Source organism: Paramormyrops kingsleyae, chromosome 16 (assembly GCF_048594095.1).
Source record: "Paramormyrops kingsleyae isolate MSU_618 chromosome 16, PKINGS_0.4, whole genome shotgun sequence".
NCBI lineage: Eukaryota > Metazoa > Chordata > Actinopteri > Osteoglossiformes > Mormyridae > Paramormyrops > Paramormyrops kingsleyae.
Genome location: NC_132812.1, coordinates 18348220 through 18365323, shown reverse-complemented (window position 1 = coordinate 18365323; position 17104 = coordinate 18348220). Strand labels below are relative to the sequence as shown.

General features: G+C 39.8%; 1 protein-coding gene across 6 annotated transcripts in view; it reads left to right on the top strand.

Moving 5' to 3' along the window:
* The window catches only part of LOC111834110 (protein diaphanous homolog 3-like), a 190002-nt gene that overhangs the window by 137493 nt on the left and 35405 nt on the right, over nt 1–17104 (top strand). For all 6 annotated transcript variants that reach the window (XR_011982953.1, XM_072700476.1, XM_072700475.1 and 3 more), the window contains 2 exons: nt 2235–2398; nt 9636–9774. Coding sequence is in view for 5 of the 6 variants with exons in the window: in XM_072700476.1 (XP_072556577.1) it covers nt 2235–2398; nt 9636–9774 (303 nt within the window). In the remaining variant the exon portion in view is untranslated. The remainder of the gene's footprint in view (nt 1–2234; nt 2399–9635; nt 9775–17104) is intronic.

The following is a 17104-nucleotide window of genomic DNA, read 5'->3' as shown; positions in this document are numbered from 1 at the left end:
TACTGTATTACCATTTTTTAATATTTTTCTAAAACATCTAAATAAACCTCGATCACAGGCAGAGGGTCCAAAGATTGTCATTTTATTAATATTTGCAAACAATAATGAAAGCATTCCAATATCAAGTCCCTTAAGACCAGCACTCATTTAAGAGTGTGAGCTAGACATATGCTTTGTGTAATTCCCTAGCCGGCAAGCCATTTTAGATGATTGTGTTAGCACAAAACATTAGTAAAGGAAAATTTGTTTCCCTAGCAACTCTCAGGAAGCTTTGTCATTCAGAAGCTGGGGAAGCTAATACAGAGGGAAACGATTGGCTATCTTTTTCATCAATCACATAAGTCTAGTTTTCTAATCAGCGTGCAAAAGCTCTGTCTTCAGTGCAATCTCTTGAAAAACAATGACTTTGGAAATCTTCAATATTTCTTATCAAGATGTGATGTGAAACAACTGGCATTTATCTCTAAACCACTTGCAGTTTTGATCACATCAAAACAAAGTTTTATGTTTTTTTTTTTTTTAATTTGATCAACAGCAATTCAGTCCTTATTAGTTTTCTTTTCATTTAATGAGAAAGGTGATTGCCGCTGGGACCCCCGAGACACGCTCTGAAACTCACTTGTTCTGCTTGAAATCGCCCAGTCCCCACCAACCTATTAAACCTGAGGCCTCATTCAGAAACAGGTGGCTGTTCGGACAAAACCTAGGACTGGAACAGCGGCCATTTGTTCAGCCTTCTGTCAGGGCAGACATTGATGCTCAGCAGAAAGGAAAAGACTTTCAGAAACTTACAAGGAATAGGGAGAATGGGTGCGCCATAATGCATGACAACAGTGCAGGAATGATTTAGCAAGCAGGCAGCATCAGAAAGCCCATCTGCAATACGGAGCACAATCTGCCCCGCAGGCAGACGGCTCCCTGCAAACAGGCCTGTGCTCTTCAGCCTGTCTGCGCAGCCCTCCTGCAGAGGTCAGTAGCAGAGGACAGGCCTGTGCTCTTCAGCCTGTCTGCGCAGCCCTCCTGCAGAGGTCAGTAGCAGAGGACAGGCCTGTGCTCTTCAGCCTGTATGCGCAGCCCTTATTTCAGGAAGTTATACTGGGTGATTTAATGGAACATGTCTTCTGTAAGTGAAGTCTGATCAGTTGATTTTCGATCTCCACAATCAGTGCGTTTATTCTAAACACCAGCATTTTTTGCAGGCCAAGTGTAAAGTCTTGCATGATCTAACTTATTTTTTACATTTGCTTTGTGCCTGTGTGGGGTTTTAATTGTCTCCCCTTCTTTTCTTTCCCATGAAGTAGTAAATTAAACACAAATATTTTGAGCTGAAGTGATATATAAAATCCAGAGGTTTAGTACCAGTGGGTCCTTGTGCTTTCGGAGCTATAAAACTTTTTTTCTTCTTTTTATGAATTTTATTTATCAATATTACTACTTACAGTGATACCAAGAGATTGTCTCATGGTAATATTAAATCATACGCTAATATGCAAACTGTCACCCCCTCAATCTTCTCCTTTAACATATTTAAAAACTTCTCCTGTAGGTAAACCAAGTATAAAGCAGGTTAGCTTTTTGGTTGCATATATAAAAATAATAATTGAATCTTTTTGGAATTTACTTCATATAAGATTATTTGTTTGTTTACTTACCTACTGATTTACATGCATATATAAATACATCATCCATCCATCCATCCATCAATCACACAATGCGTGCACCTCACCCATAAATACCCTCATCAGATTGGACTGGTGCAGGACTCACTTCTGGCTAACTGAGGGTTTTTGATGTGCTTGACTGTACATTGATTCTTTATGTTGTCAGTATTTTGACATTATTATTATTGTTGTAGCTGTTGTATTTGTGTTCTGCTGCTTGGTGTTTTGAGCACTGTTATATTTACACAGAGGATCATTTAGGTTTTTTGCAGTTTGCAGTGTCCCTTTATGTAGTTTTTAAATACTTGGTAAAATTCTAGAAATGCTCTTTACTTGTTTATTGAATTTACTTCGGATTATTCCTAATGTCATGTAAAGTTATGAAATGGTGTTTATTCAGTCAACTTATTGATAGCTCTCTACGTTGTCAGTTTTGCCAGATTCTTCTTCTTCTTTTCTTCTACTTCTTCCTTGAACACTGGCTTTGAAGCCCCCCCCCTATATTCGTCCATGTTAAAATTCAGCAAAGTGGAAATGGTTGCATTTGTGCAAATCCTTGACCCAGCCTCCACAGCTTTGCTACACAGGCCAGGGAGCAGTATGAGAAGCTAGACATTATGCATAAGAATATGATCATGCTGTACAAGAACCTTCTGCAGTACTTTGCAGTTGATCCCAAGAAGACATCAGTGGAGGAGCTCTTTAGCGATATTAGCAGCTTCCGATCTATGTTCATGGTAAGTCTGTTCTTTACTACTGAGCCTGAGTTTTCACAGGAATGTTCTTCTTCCTTGGCATGTTTTGTTGTATATTTAATAGCTGTAACCTGTGGTTAAATATTTCTAGTAAAGATATTTTTAATATGGACAATTGCCCTGATTAATATCTGTCAACCTAGTAGCAAATTTATCTGGAAAATCTCAGATAGAAAAAAAACCTTAACAAATCTTGAGGGAGGTAACTAATAGTTGGGGAAGTGGATTCTTTATAAAAATGGGGTGGGCTGAAATGTATGAAATCTCGATGATGTAAACTACATAAAAGCCATAATGGTTATAGAGTGTACAACAAACATCCTCCACAAGTTATTAACTTCTCAAACACAGAACTGTCTCCCTGGATTTGGAGCTGCATTTAGGAGAGTTGCTTTTCTTACTGTTTTTATTTTCACAACTTTTTAGCCATCACGATTACTTGTGTTCTCTCTGTCTATTTTATGAAAACCTCACGGCATGAGCAATAATCAAGGGGATATGAAAAATTAGTGGTTTGAGCAAAAAAAGTTACAGCTTTGATCAATAAATAGCATTCAGGGCCCACCTCCCCATGCCAGGATAAATATTGTTGTAATGTTCTGTAATGGGATACTGATGTGGGTGTGCGCTAGCACTGTCCTCATACAGCTTCCCCAGGCATCAAGCCAGAGCATCCATGCCAGTGATGCTCCAGAGTCATGCTTTTGATTTGCCACTAAGAGAGTGTTTGAAACCCTGGGGTGAGCCCTGTGATCTTCAACAGTGCACGCACACTGTACAGTGAGCATATTAACGGTGGTGTTAGCACCAGAAAGGCATGGTCAGACAAACTACGCCTTGTTTTCTGAGGCTTGTGCTTAGTGTCACCTTGCTCTTTAATGAGCAAGATGGATGTGGCAGATAACACAAGGGAATTGGCTCACAGGAATCAAAACTGAGCAGTTGAGTGGTGATGATAGTTTCACAAGTTATCAAATTGCATTTCATGCTTCCATGCCTTGGTCTGTCTTTCTGTACATTTAGTGTTTAAAGGACCCCCCCCCCAGTTCTATTCAAAACTTAGATTTGCAATATTCTGACAGGACAGAAGCAGACTGCATGTTTTTATGAAATGCTTTTGAAATGCAAAGTTATTTTCCACTTGGCTGCCACATTGATGAGACGACTTTCATTGCTTTCATTATTTTAAATGATTTCAAGATTGAAATTTTGAATTTTGGGGGAACTGTGACATTCGTAAGCGGCATGCTAATGCTGTGGTGTATTTGAATTGGTGTCAGATCTCCTGTTTTGCTGATTTTCGAGATGTATATTAATGCTGCAGAACACCTGGGCCCACGTTTGTCAAAGCTGTTTGTTTTTTAATGGCCCATGATTGAGTCTTATGATACAAATGGACCTTATAGAAATTAGTGCTGCACAATATCAGATCTCAATATGATTGCAATTGTATGGCGCATGCGCAATAATCACCAGGGCTTTAGATGACGGGCAAAACATTTGTCTGCATGCTGGCTTTTCGCTACTATACGTACGTTTATTTACACACACAATTTGGTAAGCAGATTGCGTTGTTTCTGAGAAATATAAAATGAATATGAGAAAACATTACTTGTGTCTCTTTTTATATCTTTTCGAAAAAAGACCGCCCATACCCTACTGTAATAGCGATTAAAATGCACCCTGATAATAATTTTAGGTCATATTGCCCACCCCTATTTCGCGCTTTTAAATCTGAGAAAACTTACCTCTACCGTACCACAGAGGTGCGTGCTGGTTCTGAAGCAGCCAAATGTAGTGTGAAACGCAACTGGCATGTGAATATATGCAAGTGTGTGTGTGTGTGTGTGTGTAGCGTCACTAACTCACTCGCTGAGAGTACTTTTTGCTGTTTCAGTTTTTCTTAGGCGATGTTAAAAGTAACTTGCACCAGTGCTCTTAAATCTTTTTTCATGTTTGCCCAACGACAGTTTTACTCGCATATGTGGTGGAAATGGTTGCACTGTAGAGCCCTGTAAAGCACTGCTGATTATTGCACATGTGCCATACAATCTCAATTATATCAAGAAGTGATTTCGAGCACTATTTTAATACTTCAAAAGAAATAGAATTAAATATATTGTGAAACACAAAATTATTGTAAAATAATGTAAGGAATAATAATTGAGATGAAATACACAAATGACTCAGCTTATGTCTTTAAAATTGAAAACTGAAGAAAAATTATAATTTGAGTAAAAATGTTGTTTTTCTCATCAGCAATTTAGGTTGTTCCGTCTTTCATACGGTAGTTGGACATAAGATCCATATGAGTGCACAGAACTGCATGATACCACAAGATGAGTTTTGTCACAAAATACCTGATAGTCTCAGTAAAATATGGTGGGAAAAGGAAGGACAAAGATAGCTGAATGTGGATTTCCTGTAGGAAAAGCAATACGGCTTTGAGTACTTCAGGCATTGTGATTTCCATTTTGTGCCCCCTGGTTCAAGCCCACTTGCAGTCTCAGAATGACACTGATGGCCTTGTAGGACATGCTGCTCCACTTCCTACATTCCCTTACTCACATGCTGGAGCAAGTGTCCAAATGGCTTATTTCATCTGGCCCTTTTGCAGTATTTCTGTGTATATAGACTTGGAGCAATGAGAGAATGTGTTTCATGACAGTAACATCTTTTAACCCCCCATCAGAAGCCCACATTGACATACATGTGTACATTCTGCCTAACTTGTCCAAGTAACATCAGGGATGAAATTTGCAAGCTAATTTATGTCACAAAGTAAAACTCACTTTACACTTGATGAGATGACTGGAGAATAGCATCCACTATAAGAGAGGTGAAATGGCTCTACAGGAACAAAACCATTTACAGAAAAAATCCTGTGTCATCAGTGGTACAGAGATAGCTCAGCTAAATTGCGGCTTGTTGCTTTTGCAAAATCTGTCGAAGGGTTGCCTGCAGATACTGAGCACTTGAATGGCAAATATTACAGCAGATATTAATATTACACTTTTTCACAGCAACATCCTCCAGATAACACCAAAAGCATGCATCAGTGTTATTTTATACTGGTATTTATTGCCCATCTACATAGAGTTCAACCAGTCCCTTTTCAATTGTGTATTGTAAGGTAATAATTGAAATATTTTAATTGTATATAGTCTTAACGTATACAGGCGCTCCTCTACTCACAAATGAGAAACGTTCCAAACGGCCGTTCGTAAATTGAAATGTTCGTAAGTCGTTATTCAACATCATTTTAAGGGTGTATGCAAGTTCAAAGAACCAGGATGCTGGGAGTACGCATGCTACGCTGCAGCGGGGCAGGAGTAGCAGTCAGAAGTCGTACTAGGCGGAATTGGCGCGCAGAAAAAACAATTGATGTTGCAGACAGGAAATGGGAGCCCAAGAAGCACTATTTGGACTTACAGTCCTCTTTGTTCGTATGTCTGAAAGTTCGTAAGTTGAAAGTACGTAAGTAGAGGAGCGTCTGTAATGTATGAATTATCTAAACTGTATTAAGTTCTGCACATGTCTGTCTTTGATGCCACTCAAATACTGAAAGAAATAGCTGGTGTTCCTGACCTTAATTCATGACATTTTATATGTGAACTATAGACATTGAAAGCAGGCTATTTTTACTGTCATTGTCTTGTGGTTCTATAGTAAAGTTCGACAAATGTGTCCTGTTGCATTCTGATTTTGAACTTTTTAAAATCATCCCCCTTTATCATTGGTTCTTTTCTAAGTGGGAGTTTGTGCGTATACTATATGCAGATCGGTGTACTCTAATTATGCTTCTGTACCGCTAGGGGTTAGTGGGTACACATGGTCGGGCATGTTGATAAATATACGCACATTTCTACGCACAGAAAGAAACTGATAAAAATACCATTCTATGCATAAAAATATGTGTACACAAAGCATTGTTCATACACACAGTTGATAAATGAGATCATAGGTGTGACCTGGTTAGGTACATTGGGCTTTTACTCCCAAAAATGAAAATTGAACATTTGTCACATCTTATTCACAGCTAATACAACAGTATAATGTTGGTAATTGTGTGTCAATTAGGAATTTGAAAAGAAATATATCCAAGTGGCAAATGAACTAAGCATGAATCATAAACATTATTTGATTATTCTAAGAAGTGGGAGTTGTACCATGTTAGGAAATATGATGATGATGATGACGATAATATTTATTATTATTATTATTATTATTATTATTAAACATATCAGTTCCTTGTAAATCTGCATCCTGTAAATTTCTCCTTTTTTGCATAGCATAATTATGCACATGCCCCTGCTACATACATACACTGGATATTATTGAAAGGAGTCGCAGCACACGACTTGGTGGCAACTCCAGTCTGTACTGGGAACTGAGGAGGATGGCTGTGAGGGCTCTAAGGGCAGATAAGGAGGCGTTTGTTAGACGAATCTGTGAGCAGGTGACACACCATCTGTGGTCTAGTGACCCATGTCCTGCTTACAGAGTAATTGAAGCATTACGTATATCCGAATCTGTTTCTCGGAGACTTGCAGTCAGGGTCGTTGATGGAATGGTTCTTACGGATGACACTGCAGTTGTGACTCGCTGGGCGGGCTACTTTGAGTAGTTGTTTAAAGCTGACCCTCCAGCTAGGACGTTGGGCATCTCTGGGTCCACAGTTCTCAAGGCTGATCCTCCAATCAGCTGTGAACCACCTAATCTCACTGAGATTGCACGGTTGATGAAGCAGCTGGGGGTAGGGAAGGCCGCAGGGATCTGTGGTATCCGGGATGAACTTCTCTAGGCTGGTGGTTAGGCTGTCCTCCTTGCATTGCGTGCAAGCTTTGCTTCCATTTCGGAGTCAGGCGTCATCCCTGGGACATGTAGTCCCTATCTGGAAAGGAAAGGGTAATTGCCTGGATTGTGGAAACTACAGGGATAACGCTGCTGTGAGTGTCAGGTAAGGTCCTTGCTAGGGTCATCCTTAACAGGATCCCTGATCACCTGCTCACGTGTCAGCGACCTAAGAAGTCTACCATCGATGGCATCCTGGCACTGAGGGTTCAGATCGAGCACAACCATGAGTATGGGCATAGGTTCTTTGCAGCCTTTATCATTTTTTGTAAAGCATTTGACTCAGTTGATCGAGCTGCCCTGTGGGACATCCTGAGGCTTTGCGGGATCCCCTGAAAATTGCTGGACGTCATGGCCATCCTGTAGAATGGTACTGAGAGTACCGTGCTGAGTGGCGCGTTCTTCTGTTGATTCTCGGGTTTGCCATGGGTGTGTTCTTGCTCCTACCCTGTTCAGTGCTTGCATGGACTGGGTGTTGGGCAGGTCCAGCAGTTGTGGGGCATCAGTTGATGAAGAAAGATTTACTGATCTTGACTTGGCCAACGATGCTATGATCTTCACCAAGTCATTGGAGACTCTCATCGGGTTTCTTGTAAGCCTGAGCAAGGAGTCTGAGTATCTGGGATTGCAAGTGTCCTGGATAAAAACCAAGATGAGACATGGATGCTATCCAGTGAGCTGAGATGAATACTGAACTTCTTCGGTACTGTGTCTCTTCAGAGAATCCTTGGGCACGGCTGGTTTGACTTTGTGTTGAATGAGCGGTTGCTAGATGAGTCCCGAATGACCCGAATGAAGCACTATGGCCTTGTGGTGCGATTCCCTGAGGGTGATCTGGCTCATAGGATCCTCGTTGCTGAGGACCCAGGCAGCTGGACCAAGCCAAGGGGCTGCCCATGTAACACCAGGCTGTGGCAGGTGGATGGTCATTTCTGGAGGGTGGGACTGGACCGTGTGTCTGCCTGGGGGGTCGCTAGCCGCAGTCCCCAGGAGTTTCGCCATGTGCTGGGTGTGGCAACGCTGTACATCAGCGCATGCTCCTCAACCCGATGTGACCTGACCTGGTACACATCTGTGTGGTTGTGATCAGCTTGAAGGCCAATGTGCAAATAAGCTATTTTAATTCAGTGCTAACTGCTTGTAAGACATGAAGGCACAAGGAAAGTGTAATTGCTACAGCCTTGCAGAGACTTGTTTTTACTTTGTGTCATAATAAGTAGTGTATATGTATGGAATAATGTATGTTCACTAAAGTGTCTTGATAGTGTTCTAACAACAATAAGATGTTACAGCTAAGATATCTGCAAGACTGCTTTTACCTTCTGTATTCAGTCTTTAGCCGCAGGATACAGTAAAGATCATGGCAACAATATAGTAGTAATAATAATAATAACAATAAATAATAACTTTATGTTTTAAATCTAATAAGTAAATATTGAATTTAAGAATTAGGTCCAAATCATCTGTCACTATTGTTGATTCCAGATGAGTAATCCTTTTTTACTCTTAAATGTGTAATTTGTTACACACACGCAACCCCTGTGTTTGAGTTGTAAGTGGTGGTGCACATACTGCATATATACAGTCTGCATAGCTGAACTGCACATGCATCACATAGGGAGTCCATACCTTTCTCTCTCGAAACAAACGCTCCTCATTTCCTCCCCCTCTCCTGCATTACCTGGTGTCACCCCCTCGCTTTTAAACATTTCACATTACAGGCAGAAACTTTCACAAACATAATGGAAAATGGTATTAGCGCTGAAGTTCTTGATTCTTTGGTCCCGAAGTTGTCTGGCTTGTGTCCATATACACCATTTAGCAAGCTGCAGATTTGTGGCCCTTGCATAAATTTTCTATACTTGTGCCTTCATGCAAATGAATATATATTAATAGTAATTAATTTATATAATAAAAATTGATAGTTACCAAAGATGATTATGAAAAAATATGAAATGAGTATGATTTGGAAAGTACATTTTTGCTTTGTTTTTAATGAAGAATGAAGAAAATATGTATTTTATGTTTTCTGGTTACCCAAGTGTTCTGACACTCATCAAACTACCATTCTTCATAGAAAATAGGATTTATCGATTTTTAGGGTCTCTCCAGCTACTAATGGTAGAAAAATATGATACCATTCTAATAGGACACCTCAGATTTTCTAAACACATTTCTGTTTTTATTTTTTTAACACATTGAGAACAGCATGTAACATCTTGGCTAACTAATGAAGTCCATTTTCTGTGCAGTTATGGAAAACGACTGTAGGGTCAGTAAATATGCTGTTATCTTTAATTCCCCAAGCTTGTGGCCTGGGTGTAATTTTCCTGCTTTGAGTGCCTGATCTTTTGGGCTTCTGCAGCAAGCGGTGAAGGAGAATGTAAAGATGAGGGAGGCTGAGGAGAAGCAGCTCCGTGCCAGACTGGCCAAGAAGCAAGCAGAGCTGGAGAAGTGCCAGAGGCAGCAGCAGCAGAAGAAGAGGCTTCTGGAGGTGAACACAGGTATGGGTGCAGAACGGAGCCCTCCGCCCTTTACAGTGTTAAAGTGATGCCTTTTAAAAAGATTACTGCCCATCCTCCGTAATAAGGAAGATTTCCTCCTGGGTTGGTGGCTCAATGAGCAGCACTCTGGCTTTGCATCTTCAGGGTTGGTGGTTTGAATCCACCTTCGTTTCTGTGCAGTTTGCATGTTCTCCCTCTGTTGTTCCCTCTGGGCATTGATTTCCTCCTCCTGTTTAAAAACATGTAATTAGGCTAATTGGCATCTCTACATTGCCCAAAGAGCATTTGTATGTCTCATTCTTTGTGTGTACATCCCTTGCAATGGACTGGTGATCCCATGGAGGATGTAGTCCAGCCTTGTGCCTTATGCTGCCTGGCATAGCCTACAAGCCTCCCTGCAACCCTGACCACTTCTAAATGGATGGATGGAATATGCAGTCTAAATTATGCTTTCCTATCCAGAGGACGTGCTCGTAATCCAAAGCACTCGTATATCAAAGTGAATTTTCCCATTAGAAATAATGGAAACTCCAACCCAAAAATATCCATATAAAAATTATTAATATAAAAATGTACATAAATATACATAAAACAAATTAACATGCACTTTACCTTTGAAAAGAATCGTGGATGGTGTGAGGGAGACGAGAGAGAGGAGAAGAGGAGGGTTATTTTGTAGGACGACTTTCACTGTAACTAACGGAATCACTGCTATCTGTTGGCTCACTGGAATCTTTTTCTTTTTGTGCAACTTTAACGAGGAACCTATCCAATGACAGCCACTTTTGCCTCCTTTTCGGTCTTGTGGAAATGTGGACATTGCATTGTCATTAAACAGATTCATCGCTCGCACTGCTACGCCCTTATTCGGGTGGTGCCTTTCTACTAAATTTTGACTATACGAGTGAGGCACGTCGACTGAGACCAAGCATGGGAGACGATTACCCACAATCCCGCAGCGAGAGAGAGAACCACCACTAAGTTGTGATCATGTGACGCTAGGCAGACAAAGCGTATACGTAATACTCGTATTGCAAGACCTTGCTCGTTTATCAAGTTAAAAAAAAATTTAAATTTTGCTTGTTTTGCAAAGCACTCACAAACCAAGTTACTCACAATCCAAGGTTTTACTGTATTTGATATTTAGTACAGTATTTATCAGACAGAGAGATGTCCCTCCTCAGAATTGAGCAGGTACTTCCCTGGTCAAAAGTTCAATATCCTCAGCACAGTCACATGCACACTGCTACCTATCTGCTGTTACCATATTTAGGGCCTCTTAGCCTTCTTGCTGAAGAAGCATCCTGAATGGCTACTGTATATCTTCTGAAATAGATTTACTCCAATCAGCTTGTGACCTCAGTCCCCGATGTTATTGGCTGACTATGGTTAAATTAGTAGCTGGAACTGTGGCTGTCTAATAACCTAATGTTGGTGGCATGATTTTATGACATTGAGTAAAAATCTTGTGAAACTCTGTATGTTATACAACAGCAGATTCTCTGTATCTGAAAATACCCTGAATTTCTCTGAACACAATTCTCAGGGCATGCATTTCCACAAAACCTGTGAGATTAAATGCGGTTAGTGTAGCACTTAAGAACAAGAAATTCTAGACACATTCACAGACACTCATCAGTAACCTTCATTAAAACTATTTTAGGACAACATACCTTTTAGTATCCTGCAAAAGGTTAGAATTAATTATAATTACCTACTGGAGACATCAGCATGTTTCAGCTAATACATCTCTGCAGTGTGTTTTTTCCCTTCAGTCATCAAGGTTTTTTTTTTTTTTTTGAGGCTTATTCATTCATCAGTGATTTAATTCAAATGAACAAAACATTTGAATGGATCACTAACTTTGTGGTATTAATGGTTTTCAGTAGGCATATAGTATGCCCTAATCAACAGAACACAATCCAACAATTACACACTTTACCTGTTGTTTTTACATAATTTGTGATTTTCTGTATTTTTATCAGCCTTTTCTGATGCAAAGTCTGCTAAACACCTAATACACTCCACTGGAGAGGGTGTATAATATAACTCTTCCCTCCTTTATTTGGATTTTATAATCTTCTTGGATGTTCATTTATGACAAAACCAAAATATTTTGTGGATGGAGGGTTATCATTCAGCTACTAACATAAAGAGCCCATCTCTAATGAGCTTGTCTTTCAGGACACATTCAAGGCTTTTTCTGTTGCAGGCATTTGGCCTTGTATCAGTTGACAGACACAGTAAAGACGTGAAGTAATCGCAGCTTTGAATGGAGAGAGAGATTTTTTAATCTTTTTTCAACTCTTCCTAATCTTCAGTACATCATCTCAAGGTTAGCCCTAGTTCTTAATAAGTGATACCCTAATATCAAGTTTACAGAACTGGTGGAACAGTTGTGAAACATTCATTGTACTGGGTGGATAGAGCTTTCATTCTGGGTGTGACCTGGTACAGTTGGGTCAGTGATCATCCCTCCCTGGGCTTACGAAATATTAGCAGTGAAATTTTTTAATGTCACTTAAAATAGGACACAGTATATAATATTTCAGAGTACCACATAAGCAGTGGTCTGATGACTTGGAACCAGTAAAAGAGTACAACGGCCAGTCACTGGTCCTTTCAGAACAATGATAGTGTTTTTGCCAATCACAGTTGCAATGTAAAATGTCGAAGGTAAGTTGCTCAGCTAGCTAATATGTGTTAGTGTAACTTAGCTTATAAATGCCAGTAGGCACAAAACACCCCCTCCCCCCTTACCCATTACTACTTTATAGGGCTTGGCTGCTTTTGATTTTATCCATATTGAGATATGTTATCCGATACAATTTTCACATTCAAGCTGCAGGGGAAGAGAGCAGTTCGAGCTGCCGCAGACATGCGAGGATCTTGGCATTCCTACTGGATTGTGAATATGTTGCATTGCTTTGGCAGTGGTAGCCGTTTACTTTAAATTCATTTGAATTAGTTTACATGCATTTGAATGAATCAATTCCTTCAGTAACCCGAATTTACATGACGCTTTTTATAGTTGGACTGAGGAAAGTATTTGAGTGAGTGTCGTCTTTGCTTTTTCACGAGCTTGTAACTGCTGTAGGTCCAATCAAAGGAAACATTTTGGTAAAACTTTACTTGAGGGGGCACAAGTAACTTAGTAACTCAGTTACTACTCAAGTACTACTTAAATGTAAAACTGAGAACGATCCTTGACACTGATGAATTATACTGTATATGGTTGGGTTGTAACCAAGAGCCACTTTCATGTTTGTGTGCAAGGACAAATATAATAAGAAAAACTAGAAATGCGATGTCCATGGGGATCATTCTGAACCCTGTATGAATATAGAATTTTTAACAAATCTTTCTTTAGGAAAGAGCAAAGGAAATGATGCATGAAATAAAACTACATGCTGATGAGGGATCAGTGTAGCATGTTTTCCTCCAAAATGCCAGATTCATCTGAAGTCAGGATTCTCAATATTTGTTGTGTATTTACTTTTTTTTTCTTTTACTCAAACTATAATATACTGAGACTCAAACAGGTTTAAATGCAAGAACCAAGTAGCACTTGATGACACTTGGATAAACTTCTTGGAATTTACTGTACAATGATAGATTGCATGTTCTTATTTATTTGTGAACACTTTTAAACATTTTATAATTTTGTAAGCATCCATTTTGTAATGGATCTGGATTTTTATCTTATATTTCATCCTTCTCATATTTTTGCATTGCTGACAATTATTTCTATAACTATATATTTACATCGTCATATATAAGTTGAACTGATTTTTACCTCTTGTGTTTTGAGAGCAGTGTTCCTCTTGTATTTTCTGCACCACCTGCAATATTACTCTCTCTGCATAAAGAATCATATATAATTTTATTCCATAAGACAAATCTGATGTCTTAACTCCCTGGGTAGGCCTAATAAAACAAATGTCTTTCAAGCAGCAGATTACACATTTAAGCACACCCTTTTAAGGTTGTTCAGTTGCTGAAAAGGCATTCTCCATTGATAAACACCTCTAGATATTTTCATAATCAGCCGTGTAGCCAGCTGTGTTAAGCAAAAAGCCTGCATCCACGTTTTGCTAGATGTTCACCCATTTGTCAACCGTGTGTGTTCTTGCGGTTCTTTAAAAAGCAAAAGGTTCTATGTACATCACTTTATTGAAAGCCAGTCGCAGGTCCTTCAAATATTACAAGGCAGAAATCGAACGAGCGACACTTAGAACATCAAAGCTCCGTTCACTCGTGTTATCTTCAAAGGAAGATTACCCTCATACTTCCTCCTTGTTACTTCTCAGAAGTCCTGTGCCTTTTTTTCTGCAAAAGTATTTCATGGCAATTAGTTCTAATCATAATTCTGGTCTTCCACATTCTTTTTGACTACCAAGGATATCTGTCATTTTTGTAATATTGGTGTGTGTCCCATCAGAAAGTTACATGAATTGTTTTAATACACGTTTTAATTATTATAACACATTACATTATCATCTATCCATCCATTTTCTGATACCCAGGATGGGGCACCAACCCATCACAGGGCACACTCACGCACCAGTCACTCACACACACAAGGCAGGGAATAACCCAGGACGAGGCACCAACCCATCACAGGGCACACTCACACACCAGTCACTCACACACACAAGGCAGGGAATAACCCAGAACGGGGCACCAACCCATCAGACAGCGCACACACACACCAGTCACTCACACATACGAGGCAGGGAATAACCCAGAACGGGGCACCAACCCATCAGGCAGCGCACACACACACCAGTCACTCACACATACGAGGCAGGGAATAACCCAGGACGGGGCACCAACCCATCACAGGGCACACTCACGCACCAGTCACTCACACACACAAGGCAGGGAATAACCCAGGACGGGGCACCAACCCATCACAGGGCACACTCACGCACCAGTCACTCACACACACGAGGCAGGGAATAACCCAGGATGGGGCGCTAACCCATCACAGGGCACACTCATGCACCAGTCACTCACACACACGAGGCAGGGAATAACCCAGGATGGGGCGCTAACCCATCACAGGGCACACTCATGCACCAGTCACTCACACACACGAGGCAGGGAATAACCCAGGATGGGGCGCTAACCCATCACAGGGCACACTCATGCACCAGTCACTCACACACACGAGGCAGGGAATAACCTAGGACGGGGCGCTAACCCATCACAGGGCACACTCACACACCAGTCACTCACACATACAAGGCAGGGAATAACCCAGGATGGGGCACCAACCCATCAGACAGCGCACGCACACACCAGTCACTCACACATGCATACCTATGGAAAATTTGGCAGCTCCAATTCACCTGAGCATTACCAGAGAACACGAAGGAAGCCCCACAACGAGAACATGCAACTCCACACACATGTAGCCAGGGTACAAACTCAGTTATAATGTAGAAATTGGTGTTTGTTAGTTTAGCAGGAGAGACACAGTATAGACCTTTTCAGTACGGCACAGGAGCAAACTGAATACAAAAGCAGGACATCAGTTATGTGTGTTGAACGCCCTGTCGATATCGCCTTGGCAATGTTCAGTGTTCATTGCCTTGAATCAAGTGTTCACTGAGGGGAATCCTGAAATCCTCTGCTGAGGTCCTGGGGGCTACACTGTGGAAAATTCCTACGTGCATCCCTCTCACCCTCAAACACTGCCATTAATGCCAAATCAGCCATATTGTCAAATTCAGGAACACTTATTCTTTAATGCAGATTAGGAAGTAGGTCTCAGCACTGCATTAAACAAGAGGCTAATTATAAATGGCACGTTATGTGTTAACATCTGTTACATGGATAATCTTTTGAAGTGTGACTACATTTCTAATTTAAGAAATTGCTTTTTCATGTTTTATTCACCATAAATGTTATATGTAACCTTTCACTTGCATTTTTTAACTGGGTCTTGAGAACTATCTTGAAATGATTAAAAAAAAATAAAAATGTAAAGTTTAATGTAGCACCAGGCCAAATCACAATGAACTTCTAATTCTTCACAGCCATAACACTTACACTTAAAACCAAGGGCATATAAGAATAGTGGTGGGCAGTTGTTCCCAGTATCTGTCGTCACCTCTCTTTGTAGTAAAACCTGCATCACACAAAGTGAAATGTTTGATATGTTTAACCTTTTGAGTATAAAAAATAGCACTAGAATAGCAGTGAGGAACAAAATGCATCTTTCTTGTATCTCTTCAAAAGTCAACGCTTTCAATAGGAACATAATTTGTCAACATTATGAACTAGAGTTATACTTGTTAAAACTTGATAAAATGATCTAGTGTTATAGAAATTTAAAAAAATCACACAAAAACTAAACATCACATAAAATCATAAATATTTGTTAGTGTAAGTGCATACCATATAATTAATATTACTGTATATTGCTTTTATATGCCTTGTGTCTCAAAGCATAAACGCTTCTACCAATTGTTCGATTGTAAAAGTTTGTTTCCAAATGATCAACACTTATGATCATGACCACACAATGTCGTATTGAGCCGAACACAACCCACGGGTAAAAATAATTGCAGACCAGTGTGTTAATGTGGAACATTATATGTTTTAAACCATAGAAAAAATGCATGTCAGATCTCCACTTTACATGTAACAGGCTCATACAGATATAGTTTATTAATTCAAAAATAAGTTACGTATCTCTTGAAACATTTCCTATTGCGTCGCATGTCAGTCCTTTATATGTTTAGCTAAATTTGTGGTGTTTGCCCCCTTTGTCAGTATTGTGAGGTGGCACAACTTGCATGCAGGCTTGTGTATGTCTTCTGGTTTACCACCTTCATTTGTTTATATCACTATATGGTAAAAGGAACATCAGTTACACTTTAGACAACAACTTTCAAATTACGAAACTACATCACACTGAGCTAAAGGGTTATGGGCTGCATTTTTTCTGTGATGAGTAATAGGGAAAAGTATTAATATGAGTATTTAGTGGCATTATCTGTGATTGTCATATGAATCAGGACATACTACCCTAACATTGTGTAAATCTCACTTGTATAAATATCTTTTGTCTGTCATAAAAATACTTGCAGAAATTATATGAATGTTTCTGATGCCAGTATTTAGTGTATTTTTTTAGCAATGACATTTTCTAAAAAACATCAGGACTACATTTAAGTATTTATTGCTCTTGAGACACTGCCAAGTGTGTGCTAAATCACTTTTTTTCTTATGTGTTATACTGCAATAGCTTGACAATGTAAAAGAAACAACTGATTGTTCTTTAGTATTGTAAGTCATTGATTTTCTCTCCATTCAAAGA